This window comes from Typopeltis vanoorti, chromosome 26, assembly GCF_054136105.1.
Source record: "Typopeltis vanoorti isolate ZY-2024b chromosome 26, IOZ_Tvanoo_1.0, whole genome shotgun sequence".
NCBI lineage: Eukaryota > Metazoa > Arthropoda > Arachnida > Uropygi > Thelyphonidae > Typopeltis > Typopeltis vanoorti.
The window spans coordinates 7809991-7830390 of record NC_143574.1 but is presented as its reverse complement, the minus strand read 5'-3'; the positions used below and the strand labels follow the sequence as shown (position 1 = coordinate 7830390).

The 20400-nt window shown below is 35.3% G+C and overlaps 1 protein-coding gene across 2 annotated transcripts in view; it reads right to left on the bottom strand.

Annotated features, from left to right (window-relative positions):
- The window catches only part of LOC150092300 (far upstream element-binding protein 1-like), a 176958-nt gene that overhangs the window by 90140 nt on the left and 66418 nt on the right, over positions 1 to 20400 (bottom strand). For both annotated transcript variants that reach the window (XM_090414931.1, XM_090414930.1), the window contains exon 9: positions 19935 to 19988. In XM_090414931.1, the coding sequence (XP_090271057.1) occupies positions 19935 to 19988 (54 nt within the window). The remainder of the gene's footprint in view (positions 1 to 19934; positions 19989 to 20400) is intronic.

The following is a 20400-nucleotide window of genomic DNA, read 5'->3' as shown; positions in this document are numbered from 1 at the left end:
ACATTTTTTTAGGGTATTTAAACAGCCAATATTCCTAAATTCACATCACAGTGGAAAAAAGAACCTGCAGTCTGATTCCTAGATCCCTCGTCAACACCTTTCATATTCTTCTACTATTTACAGAAGGCCAACAAACATGTGCACCTCCCCACCCTCAAGATCAAACCAAACAATATCCTAAAACACTACTAGACAGATCCTCACTTACTTGTTCCAATGATGCAGCTCTTGCCAATGAACTCACCTAGCCTTCACACGTTTTAGTCAAACCCCCCCCCCCAAAAAAAAAAGATTAAATAGTCAGCCCTTAGCTTTCAACATATGCGACTTATGACCATTCATACCTATGATGGCCATTCCACTAACATATTCACTGAATACTCCAGCAACTTATAGGACAAGGGTATTATTTCTGCCTTGAAAACATTTAAAAATGCTTTTGCTCAGGCTATTGCTACTGAAGGTGAGGAAAACCTCAGTGACTTTTGGAAAGAATTTAATATCTTGCAGTGCACAAAGAATGAAGCAGCATGGAGCGAGGTGACAACAGAGTATACAAATGGAGTTTGCAAGAAACTACTGAAAATTCAGAGGATTTGATAAAGACATAACTAGTGACAAGATACTGCTGTTAGCCAAAAAGTTGAAGTTTGATAACCAAGATATAGAGCAGATGAGATAGCAAATGAAGACCTAATAAAGCTAAAAGCACAGAAAGTTGCAGCAGACAAAAAACACAGCAGAACATGAAGCAGAAGCATCTCTCTCCCCAACAAAATTACAGTGAATAAAATTGCCATAGACATTTGCCCCAACGTGGAGATTTATCGAAGCAGAAAGAATAATGCACTACTTACTATAGTAAAATATATGCAGCCTTGCACCAAATAAGTTGAATATAATATATTAGTTTTTAAAGAAGCATGCTCCTATTGTTGCCTCACCCACCATTAATGAGCCTAGGCCTTTCACAAGTTACGCATTTGGTAAACCATCTTCAGAATGCTTCGTTGCATTTCCTCAGTTTGAAGAATTTCTTGCTGACTACCTAGCCTATCCTATCCACACCCAATGACTCATCCAATTAATAATGCAGTAGTTTTGAAGAATTACACTTGTTCCATGTATTTCTAGCTGATTATTTTACTGGTAAGCAAACAGCAGCATTGTACACTCATGCTACATTATAGTCTATACATAGTCCAGTACACACTGCTTGGAAAGAAGTCAAAAGGCACCTCCATGGGCAAGGTGCAGTGTGCAATATAGAGTGTCTGTAGCTAGTACAAAGTGGAGGAATGTGATGTTCCCAAGTCAGTGCAATTGTATCTGGATGAAATGGCTGCTAGAAGGGAACTGATGGGTTTGAAAGAGGTGATATGATAGGATGACATATTGCAGGCCTATCTGTTTGGCAAATTGTTGACAAATTGGACCACCTAATCAACAATCATTAATGCCATACTGAGATGGAAGTGCAGGAAGTCAAATACAGGTGATACCTGCAGTGGATGACCTGGCACACTCACTAAATATGATTGTGGGTTGCTACAAGGATAATATGTAAAAACTGCCATTTATTGACCAATAAATTGAATATATAGTTCCGGGCATCTACTGGAACAAAAATCTGCATAAAAACATTCAGAATACGACTTTCCATGGCAAGACTGCAATATGCAAGCCCCACATTACCGAAACCAACTTGAAGCAGCATCACATCTTCAGTGGTGCAAAGGGCGTGGTACAATGGAACCTGGAAGCTTGGAAAGTTGTGTTATGGAATAATGAATCATTCTACACTCTCTACTAAGCAGATGGATGGGTGTGGGCCAGATGCCTGGTGAATGTCTCAGAGTGAATAACCCCAATTATGAAATTCAGATGTGGCAGTATAATGGCATGGTCCTACTTTTCCTGGTTTAGCCTTGGAACTCTGTGATGCCATGAACAATGAACTCTGAGAGATATCTAAACATTCTGGACAATGCAATACTTCCTACTTTGTGGCATTTCTACAGAACTGACCATTGTCTCTTTCAGTGACACAATGTATTATGTCATAAGGCTGCTACTGTAACTGCATGGTTTGTGGACATGAAGGTCACCACACTTGACTGGCCCCCTGATCTCAACCCTATTGAACATCTGTGGGAGGATCTGGAGCATTGGGTGGGGTCAACGAATGTCCACCTCACAACAGTTCAGGAGCTCATTACATGCTTACAGGAAGAATGGTCCAAAATTCCTACTGATCGCTATCGTATGCTTGTGGAAAGTATGCCCATAGGATTGCTGCAGTCATTGCAGTGAAAGAAGGTCCTACATCTTATTAAGGTCCGCAACTATGGCTGTTTCTTCTTTAAAATTAGTCTTATTACTTATTGAACAGCCCATGTATATGGGCTGTTCAATAAGTAATAAGACTAATTTTACTGTGACGAAACCACTCATCATAATATTAATTTCTGTGGAATAAAGAAATGTTGCTGTCTGTATTAACAAAAGAGATTGATAGATGACGTACGCGGGCTGATGTGCCTGAGTGTCACGTGACTAAACGCAAGCTTGTTTTGGCACACCTATGAGGCGCAACCAGTCGTCGAAATGGAAGTGTCCTTGGAACAGCGTTATTATGCAATTAAATTTTGTGTGCGTTTGCAAAAATCGACATCGGACACTTAACATGATACGCGAAGCTTTCCATGATGAACAATGTCGAGGGCATTTTTCGCTGGCATAAAACTTTTTTAAGGAAGGAAGGCAAAATGTGGAAGATCTTGAACGTGAGGGAAGACCTTCAACGTCTATCACAGAGACAATGATCAACACTGCAGCGATTATCAGCAAGCACGTCAAAAGGAAGCGTCCATTGCTGAAGAATGGCTCCTTATTGCACCACAATAATGCAAGGCCACATATTGCTGGTTGTGTAGTGGACGTTTTGCGGAAGAACAACACAGATATCCTACCACACCTTCCATACAGTCCTGATCTCGCACCGTGCAATTTCTGGCTGTTTCCTCAGCTCAAGAAACCACTAAGAGGCCGCCATTTAAAAAGCAACAAAGCATGTGTAAAAGCTGCGGAGACGGTTTTGAAAGAACTCTCAAAAAACTGACTTTCACATGTGTTTAAGAAGTAGACACAACACTGGGACAAATGCATCGCGTCTCATGGTAGTTACTTCGAAAAAGACCATATAAATGATGACGATTAAAGGTAATCTGTTTTCTGTATAAATATAGTCTTATTACTTATTGAACAGCCTAAGTAGATATAGAACATACTAATTTAATATTACAAACTGTATTTTGTATTGTATTATTTTATAATATATACTATATACTATAAAGAAAGAATAAAAATAGTTAAAAATATAACAAATAGACCAACACATTTGCATCCAGGCATGTTAATTTTTAACATATTATTATTATTATTAAGAGAGACCTCCAGGGAGTCAGGGACTCATCAAGGGAGGCCACATACTGTATGCACCAAATATCATACTTATTCTTGAATTCATTCACACTGCTTGCACATAAGAAATGGATGATGTGGGAGAATACAGAGTGCATAAGGATTATGTTCATTATGAAAATTATAAGCAGCTGGCCAGAAGTCACAAATGTTGCACAGAAAGCTAAGTTTGAGTATGAAAAGAAACTGCTCTGCAAGCAAAAGACAACCAACAAGAAGTATATCATTATGCTGCAAACAAAAGAAAGAATAACTCTTCTGAATGCAAATGATGTGAGGGTGACAGATGAAGAAAAGGTTGTTCAACTAATGCGTGCCCATTTTGCTAAAATGTTATCAACTTGGTGTATGCAATATTGAGTTCACTGCTACCTCTTCTGTAGAACTCAGGTGTATGAGAAGGAGGTATTAAAGCTGTTACCCAAAGAATAACAATTCAGCAATAGGGACTGATGGGATATCAGCACAGGTGCTAAAAGTGTTCAGCTGAACTGGCTATTCCTTTGACCAGGCGATATAATTAGAGTCTCAGAACAGGGATGATTCCGCAGGAAAGGAAAGAACACCGTGAGTAGACATATCGATACAAAATTAATAATGGAAAAAAACTCACGTACAAAGATTATTTAATAGTATATTTTTTGCCTGTGTGTCACAGGCATCTTCAGTACATATTAAGCTCAAATTAACAATAACCGACAATTCCAAAAAGCGCCACCTAAGTAGCTGGTGTAAGATAACTAAAAAGGTCAATAAATTTCCTATAAAAAAATCAATACAATAAAAAGTTAGGAAAGATTAGCTGATTTATAAAGTACTATCTCCCATAAAGGGGATAGGAAAGCCGTCAGATCTGTTTAAGTTAGGAGAATGAAGTAGAGTTTCACATGTTTCTTTATAAAGGTGCTCCACGAGGAACTGACTTTTGTGAAGAACTCGTCTTTCTCCAATGAACTCTACGTCTAGTGAAGATGGCATGTTTGCAAGTCCAGACTTTTCGGGTTTAAAGTATTCAATATAAGATTGGTGTTCTTCTAGCCGAATAGAGGTAGATCTTCCCCATTTGTCCGAAATAAGATAATCCACAAGAGCACGGAATCTGGTAGACACCTGGATGATTAAGATGTGGAAGCTTGTCCTTAGGAGAAGTGAGAAAGGTGGAGATTTTTCTAAACGGCCGAAAGGCAACAAAAATATTCAGTGGTTTTAAAACTTTTGCTATACGTTCACTGATGACTTGTACATAAGGGATAGGAATGCACGTTATTTCTTCTGTGCTTGAAGAGGAAGACATTAAAACTACTCAAAGTTCTTTTAATGAAGCAATTCTTATAACCATTAGATAGAAAGGAAGAAGTTATATATTGTAGTTCTTTCTGTAAAAGATCATCTGAAGAACAAAGGCCCACTCCTTTTGTTCTTCAGACGATCCTTTAATGATATCTTATATTTTTCTGTTGACCCCCAAGCCTGAATCGACCCCTTTGGCGACCACTGCTCTAGGGGAATAACTCTGCTACTTTCATATGAGAACAGCTAATTCACCTTCAACGGAAAAAGCTCAAATAAAAATTCCTCTCATCACAAAGCATGAACTCAAGACGTTTCCAATTGAAGGGCACAACCCAGAGAATGGTGGGAATAAATATATATATATATATATATATATATATTTATATATTATACTTTATTTTACTTCTGGGAACTCACTTCTTTGCTATTCTTATGAATAAACTAAATTACAATATGTACTGGTATCAGGAAACTAAAAATAATTCTCTTTGAATTCCATTTTTATTCTGAAATTAAAAACATGATAGGATAAAAAATAAACTTTCTGACTGTTTTTATGCATTTGAACTCACTTATTGGAGGCCTGAATGGCTTGAAAAAGTTCCATTTTGGTCTCCAGAGCAGTTTCCAGATAAGGGGGAAAAAAAAAAAATGAAAAATTGGTATTTTAACTCACCCATGGTATAAATGTACTATAGGTTCGAAATATCCTTTCATGGGGGCGAGAGTCACAAAAAAACAGGGGAAGGAGGGGCACAATAGTACAACACCATAGCATATATACGGAGCAGTATTATTTTCTTCAACTTTTTCTGCTAGCAAAGAATATGTACTTTATTTATGGGCAAGAGTAGATGCCAGGTTGGCACCCTGGCATCTACTCTCATCCAAAAAAAGTTGTGTGCATATACACAGTGGATTGATGTTAATTGCACCACATTGTGAATAGCATAATTTGACCCAGTTAAACAAAGCTGCAAGCCAAGAGTTTAATAGGTGTATATACATAAGACAAAATACAAATTTATCATTTATTGTGTAGCATAATTACTGACATAGCCAAATTTAACAATTGGCTTTAATTAAACTAAAATATTGTCATAAAAATGATTTCATTTATAAACATAACATATTAAACTCGCCTGTAGTTTTAGAATGAATGAAGTTGTAGGAATTGATTGACTGCAATTAAACAAAATCAGTGCAGGTATTTATTGCAGATACAATACTGCCTTCCTGCACGAAATAGTTGTAACCCAGTAATAAATTTTCTAGTATTCTCGGTAGTCACTCATTCAGGCTTGGGAGTGTTATTTCACTTTCTTTTTCTTCTAATGTCCTCTGATGTTTTGCTTTAATTTTCTTCACAAAATCTTCATTTTTGTTATAGTATTGAAGACAACTATAATTGGATGAAAATGCTTCACATTTTTCTAATGAGAGGTCATTTTCACTATCAGGCATATCCATGATTGAATGCTTAAAACCACAGTGAGCCAAAAACAGTTTTGAATGGTATTTATTCCTCCCCAACTACTGATCATAAACTTACTGCTTGTAAAAGATTAACTTATGCACTGACTTCCATAGCAATTGTTAAGAACCAGTACACTTTTTCATGGTTTTCATTGTAAAAATCAGATTCAGTCATCAATGAATTTTTGTTCACATGGTACTGAACCAATAAACACTCCATTCTAATCCCCGTAAAGCATTGAGGCCTGGGCCTTTTCCAATAACTAACAGCTTTCATTTACTAGTTCCTGGAATATTTGAACATGGTAGCATATTTATAATAGAGGGAACAATCTGACGTGGCACAATAAAATAGCTCTGTTTCATCAGTACTGCAGGTAACATCAGCATTAAATTTTTGAATCAAGATTTAGCAATTTTTCTCAATATCATGTGGTAGAGGATATTGGTTGTTCCCTATTTAAACAAATGCTGTTTAAATTGGGGACACAAGTGCGTTGTGTCCAAAATAAACTAAGCAAATTCTAGTTATATTCTAATTATGTTTTTGCTCTTCCAGGCTTGTCCCGATAAAACACCTGTCACATTTAACTGGAATAAACTGTATATAGTAATTAAACCACCAAGTCCTAGTTCTCTAAATAATTGCGCCAAGGATAATAAAGTATATTTATCTGAAAATCATTCATTCCTTTTATATTCAGAGTAAAAAAATACATCACTTGGTCCCCACCGATTCTACTTACTAATATTTTTATCCCATTTATAAAAACATTTTCCCGTCAGCAACACCCCCTCATCCAAAATCTATATATTTTAATCAATTATTAAAAATTATAATGCATAGGTAAATATCAGCCCATGATTACTTACGAACTACTTTGGTTTAGTAACAAAGAGTAAAAATAATTTGGTTTGTTACTGTAATTTCAATTTTGTAAAAATCACAACCACAATATATATAAATATATATATATATATATATATATATATAAATATATATATGGCCAATGGGTTGCAATAAGTTATGTGGAATATGTTCAATCCATTTGTTTTTCTTAATAAATTATTAATTTGGATGAAGCAGATCCTGCTAGATAAGAACTAGGGGAAGTTAAAGTGGTTCTGCTGCAGTTTGTAATTTAGCATATCTATTCTGAATATCTTCATTATTCCAATAGAAAGCATACTTTTTAGTATAGAATAGATTATGCCTCGTACTTGAACAGTTTTAGAATCCAGAAGTTGAAACTGTTTTTTTTTTTAAATGTGCACAACAGCAAATCATCATCTGAAATTGTATCTTTTTTCCATAATTGAGACAGTTTGTATTCACAAAGCTTCTTCTTCTTCCCCTCTTTTACCTAGCAGTGTCAAAGGTTTTTCTATTCATTTAAATGCAACCGTACACAAGGATACGGTGGTTAAGCCCTATGCCTCCTGGTGTATCCTATGCCTGTAGAAGCACCGAGTTCAAGGCTGGTTTCCCTGCTTGTGGGATGAAAAACCCATATAAACTGGGGAGAAAAACTCTGCAGTCCATGCCCAAGACCAGCTAACTTGGCTATGTCTGAGAACGATCCTAAACTTCTCACATCAGTGACAGGAATTGAGGCCAGGACACTCCTTTCCCAGGCATATGGCTGAGAAGAGCATAGCCACTCAGCTAACTGCATGGACAAGCAAAGCAAAAGAAATAAATCCTAATGCAAATACAGACAAGCACTTTTTTTTAAGGAGCAACACAGGATAAAGATCTTTCTAAAAACTTTGCAAATCAAATATATATGCAAATCAAAAGTTGCATATATATATTTTGAAATAACTTACAGCAGTGTTTAAATATATAATATGTCTACGCCTGAACTGTTAAGATGATAACAATGAGGCTAACTGTGATAGATCTGATGGTCAACTACTGACAGCTGTGAATCATCATTACTAGCAACTTTACACTCATATCACTAGAAATGGCTATTTTTCCACCTAGCAGTAAAAATTTGCATACCAAACAGATAAAACTGAAAGTAACAAGGTCAACTTAACTGAATGGATTTTTAAGTCACATATTATATTCTTAATTACATTATTACATAATTTGCCTGTTAACCCCTATTTCAAGACTGTTCTTAGGGAGAGAGGGGGAAGTCAATTTCAATACTGTTGAGAATTCCTGGTATACAAGGTTGTAAAGAAGAAGAATTATTCCAAAAAATTTGAATTGATTTTCAAAAGGCTAAAAAGAAGACTGCATCGTGCCCAAATAGTAATCATTTTTCTTGCTCAGCATCTACAGATGATCAAGCAAATCTCATCTTACTATACCAGAGTACATAGTGAAACCTTTGATTCAGCAGAAAGCATCAAGCAACCTAATACCAAAAAATAATGCAATTTGTTTTGTTTCTCACTTTCTTTCAAGATTTTGTTTCTCACTTTCAAGATTGAAAGCTGTTCTGCTATAAAATGGGAATATCTTCACTTTCCAACTTAGTTATTCAATCTGTTCATGTAATATTTATTTATGAAAATCTTGATATAGTGAAACAAAAATTTTGACTAATTTGGAGTTTTAAGTTTTTATATACTTCCAAGAGAGCAATTTGAGCAGAAGATGCCATCTCTTCTTTGTAAATGGAAAAGCAATGTCCAATCTGCACTAGATTGCTTAAAAAAAGCAGTGGCCAGGGAGGGGAAAAATCTTCATTCTCCATGAAAGTCGGGATTTCTTCTTGTACACGTCATATAAAATTATAGTTAATAAGTGATTTATTAAACATCCAAGAAGAGATATTTTTGTAGGGCTTGACACAAGAATTAGTTGCTGATGAACAGTTTAAAAGGTAGAAATATCCAGACACCAAAAATCCCGATTTTAAAAGAATTGAACACATCAATAAATGTGAAAAATTAAACTGTAATATAAGCTTGTGCTTTCTGTTTCCATGAGAATGTTTATGCAGGAGCAAACAGCTAACTGAAAATCTGCCAAGATATAAAAAAGATGAAAAGGAGATATCAGGAATGCTGAAAGTAATCCACCATCTTGCCATTTTTAAATTGCTGCTGAAAAAAACTCAGGCTATGAGGCGAGTGTACTGCCTGTTAATTTTGTGTGTTCTAGTTGGATTATAAGATGAAATACCCAAATTTCTGGGAAAGAAAACCCTGCCACCTCCATCCACACACACACACACAGATGCACGTATATATAAAAACACATGTTGAAAGTTTATTTTTCACTAGGTTAGACTATAATAAATTTAGTTTAATCCTTTATCCCAGTGAGAGCAAACAAAGTTTGCACCTGAAAATATCTTCAGGACTGAATATAGTGTTGTACTAATTTACCTGGGTAAGTAGTACAACACCAAGGCAACTCGTAACAAAGGTGTTGCACTCGTAAGTGGTACAACTCGTAGCAACCTTGGTGTTATACTACTTACCCAGGTAAGATAGTACAACACTATATTCAGCTCTGAAGATATTTTCAGATGCAAACTTTGTTTGCTCTCACTGGGATAAAGGATTAAACTAAATTTATTATATAAAAACAGAATTGTTTTAAGATAAAAGAGCAAGCCTGGCAATTTTAAATAAGCATTTACTTTAATTTACATAAACATTCTTCAGGACAATGGTGACAAAGATTGTCAGGATTATAGGTCATCCTATCAAGTTTTCTTTCTAATCTATAATTTGGGAGAAAACTTCACAGGATGCCATAATGTAATATTATTATAGTATCATAGTCCAGGATTTACTTATTAGGAACTGATGATTACAAACATTGATTTTCTTCTGTTTTCGTTTTACAGATGACTCTCACTATAGCAAACTTCTATATACCATATACCATAGCAATATATCTGTTATGGTGATGTGTCAATTTCTTTTAGCACATCATCGCACCTATGGGATGTTCATCAGTAGGACTTCTCAGTAGTTTGTTATACTGGTATATGCTATGCTATAGTGAGAATCAACTGTATTCAGAATTTTATATAATAATAATGTCTATTTGGTTAAGCAGAAATAAAGATGAGAAGAGAAAGTAACTCCTGTTATATATTTTTCTGCTTTGCAAAAATCCTGAGAGAATCATAAGACAGATATTATTTTTGAAATCAGAGCTTATGTATAATAATTTATATTTATTCAAATGCACATATTATTTGAGAAGGTTCAATCCATAGGCCTGTGGTATTATTTAATATTTTTTGAAAGTCATCTCTCTCTCCCTCTCTACCAAAGAAATGAAAATTCTCTTACCTTATGCTCATGTAATGAAAAGATATGCACATCAGTCTCACTCTTCTTCAATAAGACTGGATCAAGTAAAGTTCCTCTGTTAAACATGAATGCAAAAATTCCTTCCACTTTTTCATAGTAGCAATGGAAATAAAGATTTCAAGTGATTGCAAATTTCTCCTTATGACTGAAGAACAAACTTGTTACTTTCAAGCTGCTCCCTTTTCTTTTGCCAAAGCACTGGTGTAGAAAGCTAGAGAAATTTATCAGCAATGCCATTTACTAGTTCTAGACTTATACTAAATAATAACTGCCTACTCAGAATTCTTTTGCAGTTTTCACTAAACTCAGAATTTAGCTATTTTATACCTTTGCCAAATTTCTTTTTTCTTAAATGTCAGAAATTTTCTTTTAAAACTAAAAAGAGTTTGTTATTAAACCTGTTTGTGTGTGCACATGCACTTCTAATTCCGAAGACAACAAATGCATATCCTTTAGTGTTGTTTCTAAGGATACTTCACTAATGGCATTACAACAAATATTACTGAATTTTTTTTTTTATCACACCATACATTTCTGTATTTAGTATCTACTGTTTACACTAAGGGTAAAAGTGCTCGCTTTCAACTGATTATGAACATATTCCTGTAATCAGCTGTAAGATCAGTCTTCACTCATATTAAATATTCACCATGTTGGAAATTTAATTCTTTGTAAAATACAATGTAGTATCAAGCATGGGCAAGATATTGTACAAGTATGCATTTTTAATTCTTCATACATTTTATTAGTTTATATTACCTTTCATCCAGAGAATTTTATTTCTAATTGGAAATATTTTGAAATTTATATTAATTACACCATACCACATTTCCCCTCTGAATTGTCAAGGTGAAACTAATTTTATTAACTTACAGAAATCTTAACTTGTATAAACTGTTTTTCAAAATAAAGAATGATGGGTACTATAAGAATATGAATTTTTTTTTCTTCGCAACAATTCACACTAAGAAATTAGAATATGATGCGAAATTTATTTATTATAACAATATCCTGAGTTGGTTTTGAGTAGTTTAAGACAAATCCTGCCTGGGTGCATTTATGAGACATCTAATGATGCATGTATAATTTTTGTGGCTAGTGGCAAATGCAAGCCTGAAACAGATGAAGGAAAATATGGCAAAGATTAAGTGACAGATACTTCAACATTTTCACTCTGCTTATATCTTTTGTTTCAGATAATTTTGTGCAAGTAATGGGGTGCTGCATTTATTTATAATCCTAATGCTTCAGTTTTAAGATTAACACATCTAAGCAAGAAATGGGAGGAGAATATTACATTCAAGCTCACCCAATGATCAGCCTTCTAACTAAAAGTTTAGTATTAAGGCCATAGCACAAAAAATTTCTGATGAACATGTTTTGCTAATGTGACAGATACCAGGCATTTTTATCAAAATCTATATATGCGAGTACATTTATAATAATGACTATAATAGTACAGAGCAGTATGTCAGGTGGGGAGAAGTTGAACATGGAATTCTGGTAAAATGTAATTACCAAGAATGCTTAAGTTTATTCTGAGTTTGCAGACCTGATCTGCAGTCTAACCAGCATTTTCTAATAATGTTAACATTCCCCTTCCAATGAAACTGACAGGATTGCATTACCTCATCTTAATATAGCTTTTTAAGCTATTTGTTTAATCTCCGACATTTAAAATAACCATTATATCATCCACATCTGCAATATATTACATTAATATTTCTATAACCTGAAAATCAACTCATTGATTAATATGGTATTAATCTTCTTTGCAAAACACAAGTTATTATAAAAATATTATTGTTACTTATATATTTACTGCAGTTATTCTATGGAACAGACAATATGAGATGTACAATATAAGATTTCAATCATTTTTTATTTCTACACATACCGGCCAGTAAAGAAACCTTTATGCATATGTAAATAAATATTACTTACACAGCATATATGAAAAATGTTTGGTCAAGTGCATCATCATGTGTTCCAGGCAACTATTTAAGAATGCTGCTGGTCAGTAAGCATCAATAGTGTTGATCACAATGGGAAAAACAATGAATATTTCAGAGTTTGATAAAGGGCTTATTGTGGGAACCTGTCTGGCTGGAGCCATGATTTTGAAAACAATAGAGCTGACTGGTTTCTCAAAATGTGAGCTATCCCAGCTGTTTATCCAGTGGAAAAATAATCCACATTGCTTGTCTAAGAAACTTAACTGTGGTCCTAACATTGTCAGGAACAAGATCATTGTCACCTGAGAAAGCTTGAAAGGACAAACAAAACTTCCTATAACAATTGAATGAAGCATTTGATGAAGGCTGTTTCCATTCCATATCTCACTGAACTATTTGCAGGGAATTGAAGATTGTAGATATTGGCAGCTGCATGCCTATACAGAAAAAATGGATTTCTGCAAAGACTCAGAAAGTTCATCTACACTGGTATCAGGAACACTGACTAGAAAAGTCATATGGCCCAACGAGTTGGTACACCTTGTTCTGTACTTACAGTAAGCAGAGAGCTTAGCAGGAGTCCCATGAAGCAATGAACCCAGCTTTCCTTGTAAACACAACTGAAGGTTCTGGAGGTGTCATGGTTCAGGGCATGTACTTACATCATTGCCAATCAAGTCCATCCTGCAATGTTGGCTTTTCATCCAACATGAAATGGTTGTTTCATGGATGACAATGCTGCCATCCATTGCTCAAGAATTATTTGGCAGTAGTTCAGCGAGCATGACTGCGACTTCCACGATCTTCCCTGGCCACCACTAAACCAGGATTGAACACCACTGACAATGCTAAAAAAACAGAACTGGAAGCAAAGCTCTCTTCCAATCCAATCTGAGCCAGTTAAAGGATTCCTGACGAATGTCCAATATGTTGTAGATGCAATCCAACACCTTGTGGAACCTATTCCAAACTGCATATGTGCTCTAAATCTGACTAAAGTCTAACACGGTATTAAATAAGTTTCTAATTCACTCACTGGCTGGTATGTGTATTAGTAATCTCTAACTAGATAGTCTATTCCATACTTTTTTTGCCCTAAATACCTATTTAAATGCTCTGCCAATTCAAAATTAGTCTGCTAGTCTTTCTGGATATTGCTGAATATTAATACAGTATAACCACGATATATTCAAGCTCAAAGAAATCGATATACTTTTTACAGAGTTCTTTCAGCCAGTTATTTTAATGTTTCACTGTATCAAAGATTATGGAAAGAGAGATTTATTAACTTGTTAAGATAGTCGTACTCCATTTGGAAATGACAACTTATACACACACACACACACTTTAGTCTACACTAACACAACAAATGTTTAGTGCACAAATCTACAAAAAAAGATTTGAATACATCAGGATTTCTGCCCCCAGGATGAAATGCCCAGGAAGAACAGCTAGAGACTTGAGATCTTTTATAAATTTAAATTTGCAAACCTGAAATAGAAAAGTGCAGAATTTATTACGATTTTTAAAAGTTTTAATTTTAATTAAATGAGTATATCATACACACACACAGAAAAAGAAATTAGCGCACCTGGAAGAAACCATGGTACAACAGCGAAACTAAGCAAATAGCTAGAGTGCAGGGCGGTATGCAAATGATCCCCAAATTTGGTGTGATTGCACATGCCCACACACCCTGCGGTGGAGCTGCAAGCACGAACCGGCAGCTTTATAAAGCCGGTGTGTTGTCGATAACCGATTAAAGCGAGCTAGAGTACAGAGTGACGAGGCACCATCATCGGCGTGAAAACCGGAGGGTGGTCGGCATGCACATGAATCATTCTAACCATATCGTCCGACAGTGTTGGGAGCTGTGGACACGTTCCGGCACTGCCACACAGCAGAGCGACACCGGTCCGATCAGGAGGACCAATGCTAGAGAGAGTCGATGGATCGTGCGGCAAGCACGGGGGGGGGATCCCGCGGTGATCCGGTCCATTATACAGGCAGATGTAGGGACTCCTGTGTGCCCAAGTACCATTTCCCGACGACTCGCGGAGGCAAATCTACGATCCCAGCGCCCCTTACATGTGCTCCCATTAACACCGCAACATCGTCGATTCCGTTTGCACTGGTGCCAGGCGAGAGCGACGTGTGGTCTTCAGCGATGAGTGCCGCTTCATCTTGGGGACAGATGATCATCGTGTCCGAGTGTGGAGGACCCTGGTCAAGGACAATCCCAACCTCGCTATCGAGTGCCACACCTCCCCCACTGCAGGCATTATAGTCTGGGGAGCCATAGCCTACAATAGCCATAGTGGTACGTGGTGCATTGACGGGGCAGCGGTATGTGGACGACATCCTACGGCCCCACATTCTCCATTTCCTGGTTGGGATACCAGGAACGCTATACCAGCAGGATAATGCCCGTCCGCACACGACTCGGGTTGCCCAGGTCTGCCTACGTCATGTACAGACACTTCCATGGCCTACCCGCTCCCTGGACTTGTCTCCTATCAAGCAAGTTTGGGAGCAGCTGAAACGCCAGCTCCCATCGTGCCGCAATATCCGGGATTTGGAGTACAGCGTCCAACACGTGTGGGCCAGTCTGCCGCAGGACAACATCAGGTGTCTGTTCGCCACCATGCCAGACTGTATTGCAGCATGTAACGTCGCACGAGGCGGTGCAACGCGTTATTGATGATGACCGGATTGCGTACCACAGATCCCTTTGTAATTGTCCTTCAGCTGTGTTTTTGCCATCATGTGCATCACTCATCTGTATCATTACACCAATAAAATTTCAGTTGAATCCTATGCTTCCTTCTTGGTGCGCTAATTTCTTTGTCCATGTGTGTGTAGATTATAGACGATTAGCAAAATTTTATTACGAAGTAATGAAACTATTTGATGACTGCAATAAAAATATTTAGTTCGTACATCTAAATATATTATCATTAGATCAAGTGCAATGAAACAGCCACACATAGCAGAAATTTTTATTACACATAGCTCTGAGTTAATACACTCACAGAATTACCCCTCTTATCAGGATGCTTGTTAGTTAAAAAAAAAAAAATCACTACCACATTTTTGAACAAAGGACTGAGTAAAATTCAGAATCTTCAATAGCGCAATAAGAAATAAGTTCGATAAGTTAATATTAAACTTTTGTACAACACAAAAATATTTTATCTAAATTGGCTGTCAAAGATGGCATCTCAAATCAAACAGCCAATAATTTTTTTCTTTTGTTATATGTGCGAATCAGCTTCAAAATCAGAATTAAGCATTACCAAAGAACGAGTTGGATATCTTAGTTAATTTTCGACTTGTATGAAGATAAAAAAAGAACAGAAAATTACAAAAATTAAAGAATTGGATCGCTGTTTTAGTCTTACATTAGATGAATGGGAACAGTATTGAAAATAAAAGACATTTCAGTATAGTTCATTCGGATGATACAAAAATTACTTAAGATTAGTTCATATATACAGAAAATGTTCTTAATTGATATTCAAAATATTTTGGACTCATGCAAGATGCAAGAATTTGGAATAATTTTGAAAAAAACATTTACTATAACAGCAGATGAAGTGAGGGTGATGCAAAAATGTGAACGTAAAAGGTCAGTCAATTTATTTTGCCTTAATCATGCCGTTCAATTTAGCAACTGTTGCATTTTAAAAATAAAATAACAATAAATAAATCAGCTAATGCCTTTTATTCCCTTATAGGGAGTAGGCGAGGCCTTTATACCCTATCTAGCTTTTGGAGATTGAGTGGGCAGTTCAATCTCCACCGGTAGCCAATCAGAGATAGCTGGCCCATGTCAATCACTAATAAATAAATCAGCTAACGCCTTTTATTCCCTTATAGGGAGTAGGAACATACCTTTATACCCCCATCTGGTATTTGGAGACTGAGTGGGCAGTTCAATCTCCAATCAATCTGGCAAACAAGTGCTGCCATCTCTTGGTACCTATCCCTAACAGGATATGTTACTGTCTGAAATAATGTGGGTACTACGGTCGATTTTCTTGAGTTTACGAGATAAAAAACCTGCTTGCCCGTGCCAGAAATCGACTAACCCAGAACTGGTCGAAAATAGGCTCAGAAAAAGTTCTTCCAATCGGCGACTAGACTTGAACCTAAGTCTAATTTCGAGTGACCAAGCGCAGAAGACGCAAGTGCTACTTCCACTGAGCTACACAGACTGATTAACAAAGGATATCAAAACAATTCAGTCTCCTACACAAACTTAGTTTTCAGTATTAGTCCCATTATTTAACAACCATTTTATCCCATATCTTGTCCATACCTAAAAGTTCTTCTTTTAGTTAATATGCTGAATAGATATCTTTAAGATAATTTGTAAAATAACTCGTCTATTAAAAAAAAAAGACACCTTCAAAATACTTTGAATCACAATAACCAAAAAAATTAAAATAAATCAAGATAAATTCACCATTACTTATTTATAATTCAATGGTAGAATTATATTTAAAATGTGAACATTAAGACAGACCTTGCCATTGTTAGCATTCAGGAATGTGTTAGCAGAGCTAATCAGAGATGGTATTAAAATGGGAGAGAAAAGATGAACAAAATAAGTCTTCTTTGCCAGTTGGCAAGAAAAAGACCAAGATGTAGGTAGATTTGACACAATAAAGTGCCTTAGAAGACAGAAATATAAGATCTGATAATGTTGGAGTCTTGACAGATAATATTTGGAGAAAAATTGTTCATTAGAAATTAGTAATGGTGTAACGTTTTAATGTACTACTATCATAATATCCTGTACATCCCCTACGGATACATATCAGTAATTTCATGATGTTTCACTAATCCTTGTGTCTATGTTCAGACAATTTTCAGCTATTTATATAAAGGACAGGCAGGAACATAAGAAACTTCAACTGCATTCTCAATTGAGAACCTATAGAACAAGTAAAAAATGTCAGCTATTTAGGCATAATTTTCAGTGAAGATAGCAAATTAAATATGGAAACAGAAAAAAGAATTAGCACAGCTAGTCTGGTGGGTAGTCAACTGAACAAATTTACATGGCATAAGAGAAATCAGAATACTAAACTAGCTGCTTACAAGGTAGTAGTGTTCAAGCCAGTTTTAACTTATGGATCTGAGAGTTGAGTTAGACATAAAGCAGTCAATAAGACTAGAGAATACAAATGAGTTTCAAGAAAAATTAGAGAAGTGTACAGATCAGTGGGCAAAATCATATTAAAAATGAAGATATTTAGAAGGTTAGCATTCAAGAATGTGTGAGCTTGGGTCACTTAAATAGAATGGGAGAGGAATGATATTTGATGACAAAAGGTGGCAGGAAAAATATTCATGGAAACCAAGATCAAGGTGGATTGATGTAGGCAAAAGTGCCTTTTGAAGCAGAAATATAAGATGTGATAATATTGGAGTGCTCACAATTAATTTGGAGGAACATTGTTGATAGAAGGAGTAATATGAGCATAATCATGTTGTACTGTCACTGTATACCCCTGAAGATAAGGTTATGCACACAGAAACAAATAATGATACAGCCAATTTTGACTAAAACAAACACCATTATAACAAAGTACTGAAAATTCCAATGAAATCCCTTAAGCTGCAATAATATTCTATAACAAATTTACTACAAACTACTCCTGTGGTTCCTATAAGTTCTATAGTGGGAGTGAACTGTATTAAAAATCACATTTATTACTCCATAGTGTACACATCAAAATGAAATTTAGTTTTTCACTACAATTACATAATATAAACATGAACATCTTGACTGAAAGGTATGGCATGGATTGTTGTGAATGTCTTTAGGGAAATTGTGAGAACAGCAAGCTATTTTCAAGGCACTTTCAAGTAGTTATGTGGGCAAAATTCAAAATGGAGAAATGGACAATTAGCTAAATAAAAATATCCAAGTTAAAGGCAAGACAGTAGTTCTTTTAAAAACACTAACACAATCTCCACTACAATGAAATTCCTTTTTACAAATATACAGAAAATTTAAAGTTTGCTATTAGAAGCAGATTTATTTTATTTGCATTTCATGTCGCAATGAAATTAAATACTCGTTTGCTGCTATCATCTCACCAACAGTATATCACCAGCATCACTTTCTGATATGCAACCTCACTGAATTTACAGGATAATGTAAGCCAATAAGCCAAGACAAGTTTTCATTATTATCAGCTTCTTACATGAGGATACATATCAGATCACCAATGCTATCAGCATTTACATTTCAGCCTTTTAAAGCATTGCTAAGTGCATTAATCCATCTACATCTTGGTGTTAATCTTTTTTCTGGGCTGTTCTTGCACAAAACATGCTTCACCAACTTTTCCTCTCCCAGGTTGTTTAAGTGAACATACCCAACTTAGATTTGAACTGCATGCAATCTTCAAATTGTTCCTAAATAGCTGAAATGTTTTATTTGGTTCCAGGTTCCCCATTCAGAATGCAGTTGATATTTGCAATGGTCACACTTATTTTCACAGTGAGTTTCTATTGCTGAATTTAATGCCATTTGTTATAGCAGTTATTCAATTAGTTAATTCATCTGCACTTCATTTATACTGGATTTATTCAGGAGAATATCATTATTATCAATGATTATATACTCCAGAATTGGATCTATATAGAGAAGTCACAGTATATGTGCATTCTTATCTTACATCTGGTTTACCCATATCAAACCATTTATCTATATCTTCCTCAATTCTAATTACTGATTTAGAATTTAAATACAATGTGCTGTCCTGTATGTTCTAATTACACCACATCTATAGCATTTTCTCTTTTCTTTTTGCTCCTTGTCATGTGCCTTTTCCAGATCTACAAAACTTAGATCAAGATGCTTGTTATATCCCATGATTTCTCACTATATGTGTTAAAGTGCAGTTCTGATCCAGGTCTCTATTTGGCCTGAAATTAGCTTGTTGTTCTCACAATTTCCCTCAAGACATTCAGAACAATCCATGCCATGGTGCGATTCAAATCCACAGCCTATTTGGTTAGAGAGCAGACTTGCTATCCAATTGCATAACCAAGTCAACATGGAGTTGTAGTACTGATTTAGAAGACTGAGATGACATAAATATACCAAGAATATAATAGCAGTTAGTATAGCTTCAATTACTATAGATTTTATTACACGATGCATATTTAAAAAAAATAAAATAACTGGCTCAAAGAACTCAATTTGGTGATATCATAACCATCAATGTTTATTTTTTAATGCTTTGCTCTTCTCAGAAAATAACACTATACTGCTGACCAAGGTTTAAACTGTAGTAGAAAACAAATTTTTAATACCCTTTATGGATTGAAAAGTTTGAATTTTTGATGATACAGAAAGTATCAAGTATACTTATTAACAGAATGGCAGATTATATACAAACAAGTTTGACTTACCTCAAAACCACCACTTTTATCAGTTATTAAGTCCATAACCATTTGTTTGGCAAACTGAAATAAAGTCAAGCATATCCTAAATTATTCTAATTTTAAAGTGTCTGTTCAAAACACACACCCATTCTCATCACTACATTATTATAAAAATTATATCACTTATTATAATTTAAAAAATTATAGAAAACAAAAGAATTAACTTTAAGTATTTGTGACATATATAGTAACTTCAGTGCAAACCATATTCAGAAGTATAAAATTTAAATGCATGGCCGTGATTAATCATTACCGTTTTTCAATCTCCAATTTGATTTGTAATACACCCTCCCATCTCTGAACCACAACTGTTAAATATCATACATGATTGTGTCTAATAAACCCTTTAGATTTAAAAAGTGTCCAAACTTTCGTTATTAAATGCCATACCAGATATTCACAGATAAAAATACAGAATGTTTAATAACAGTTA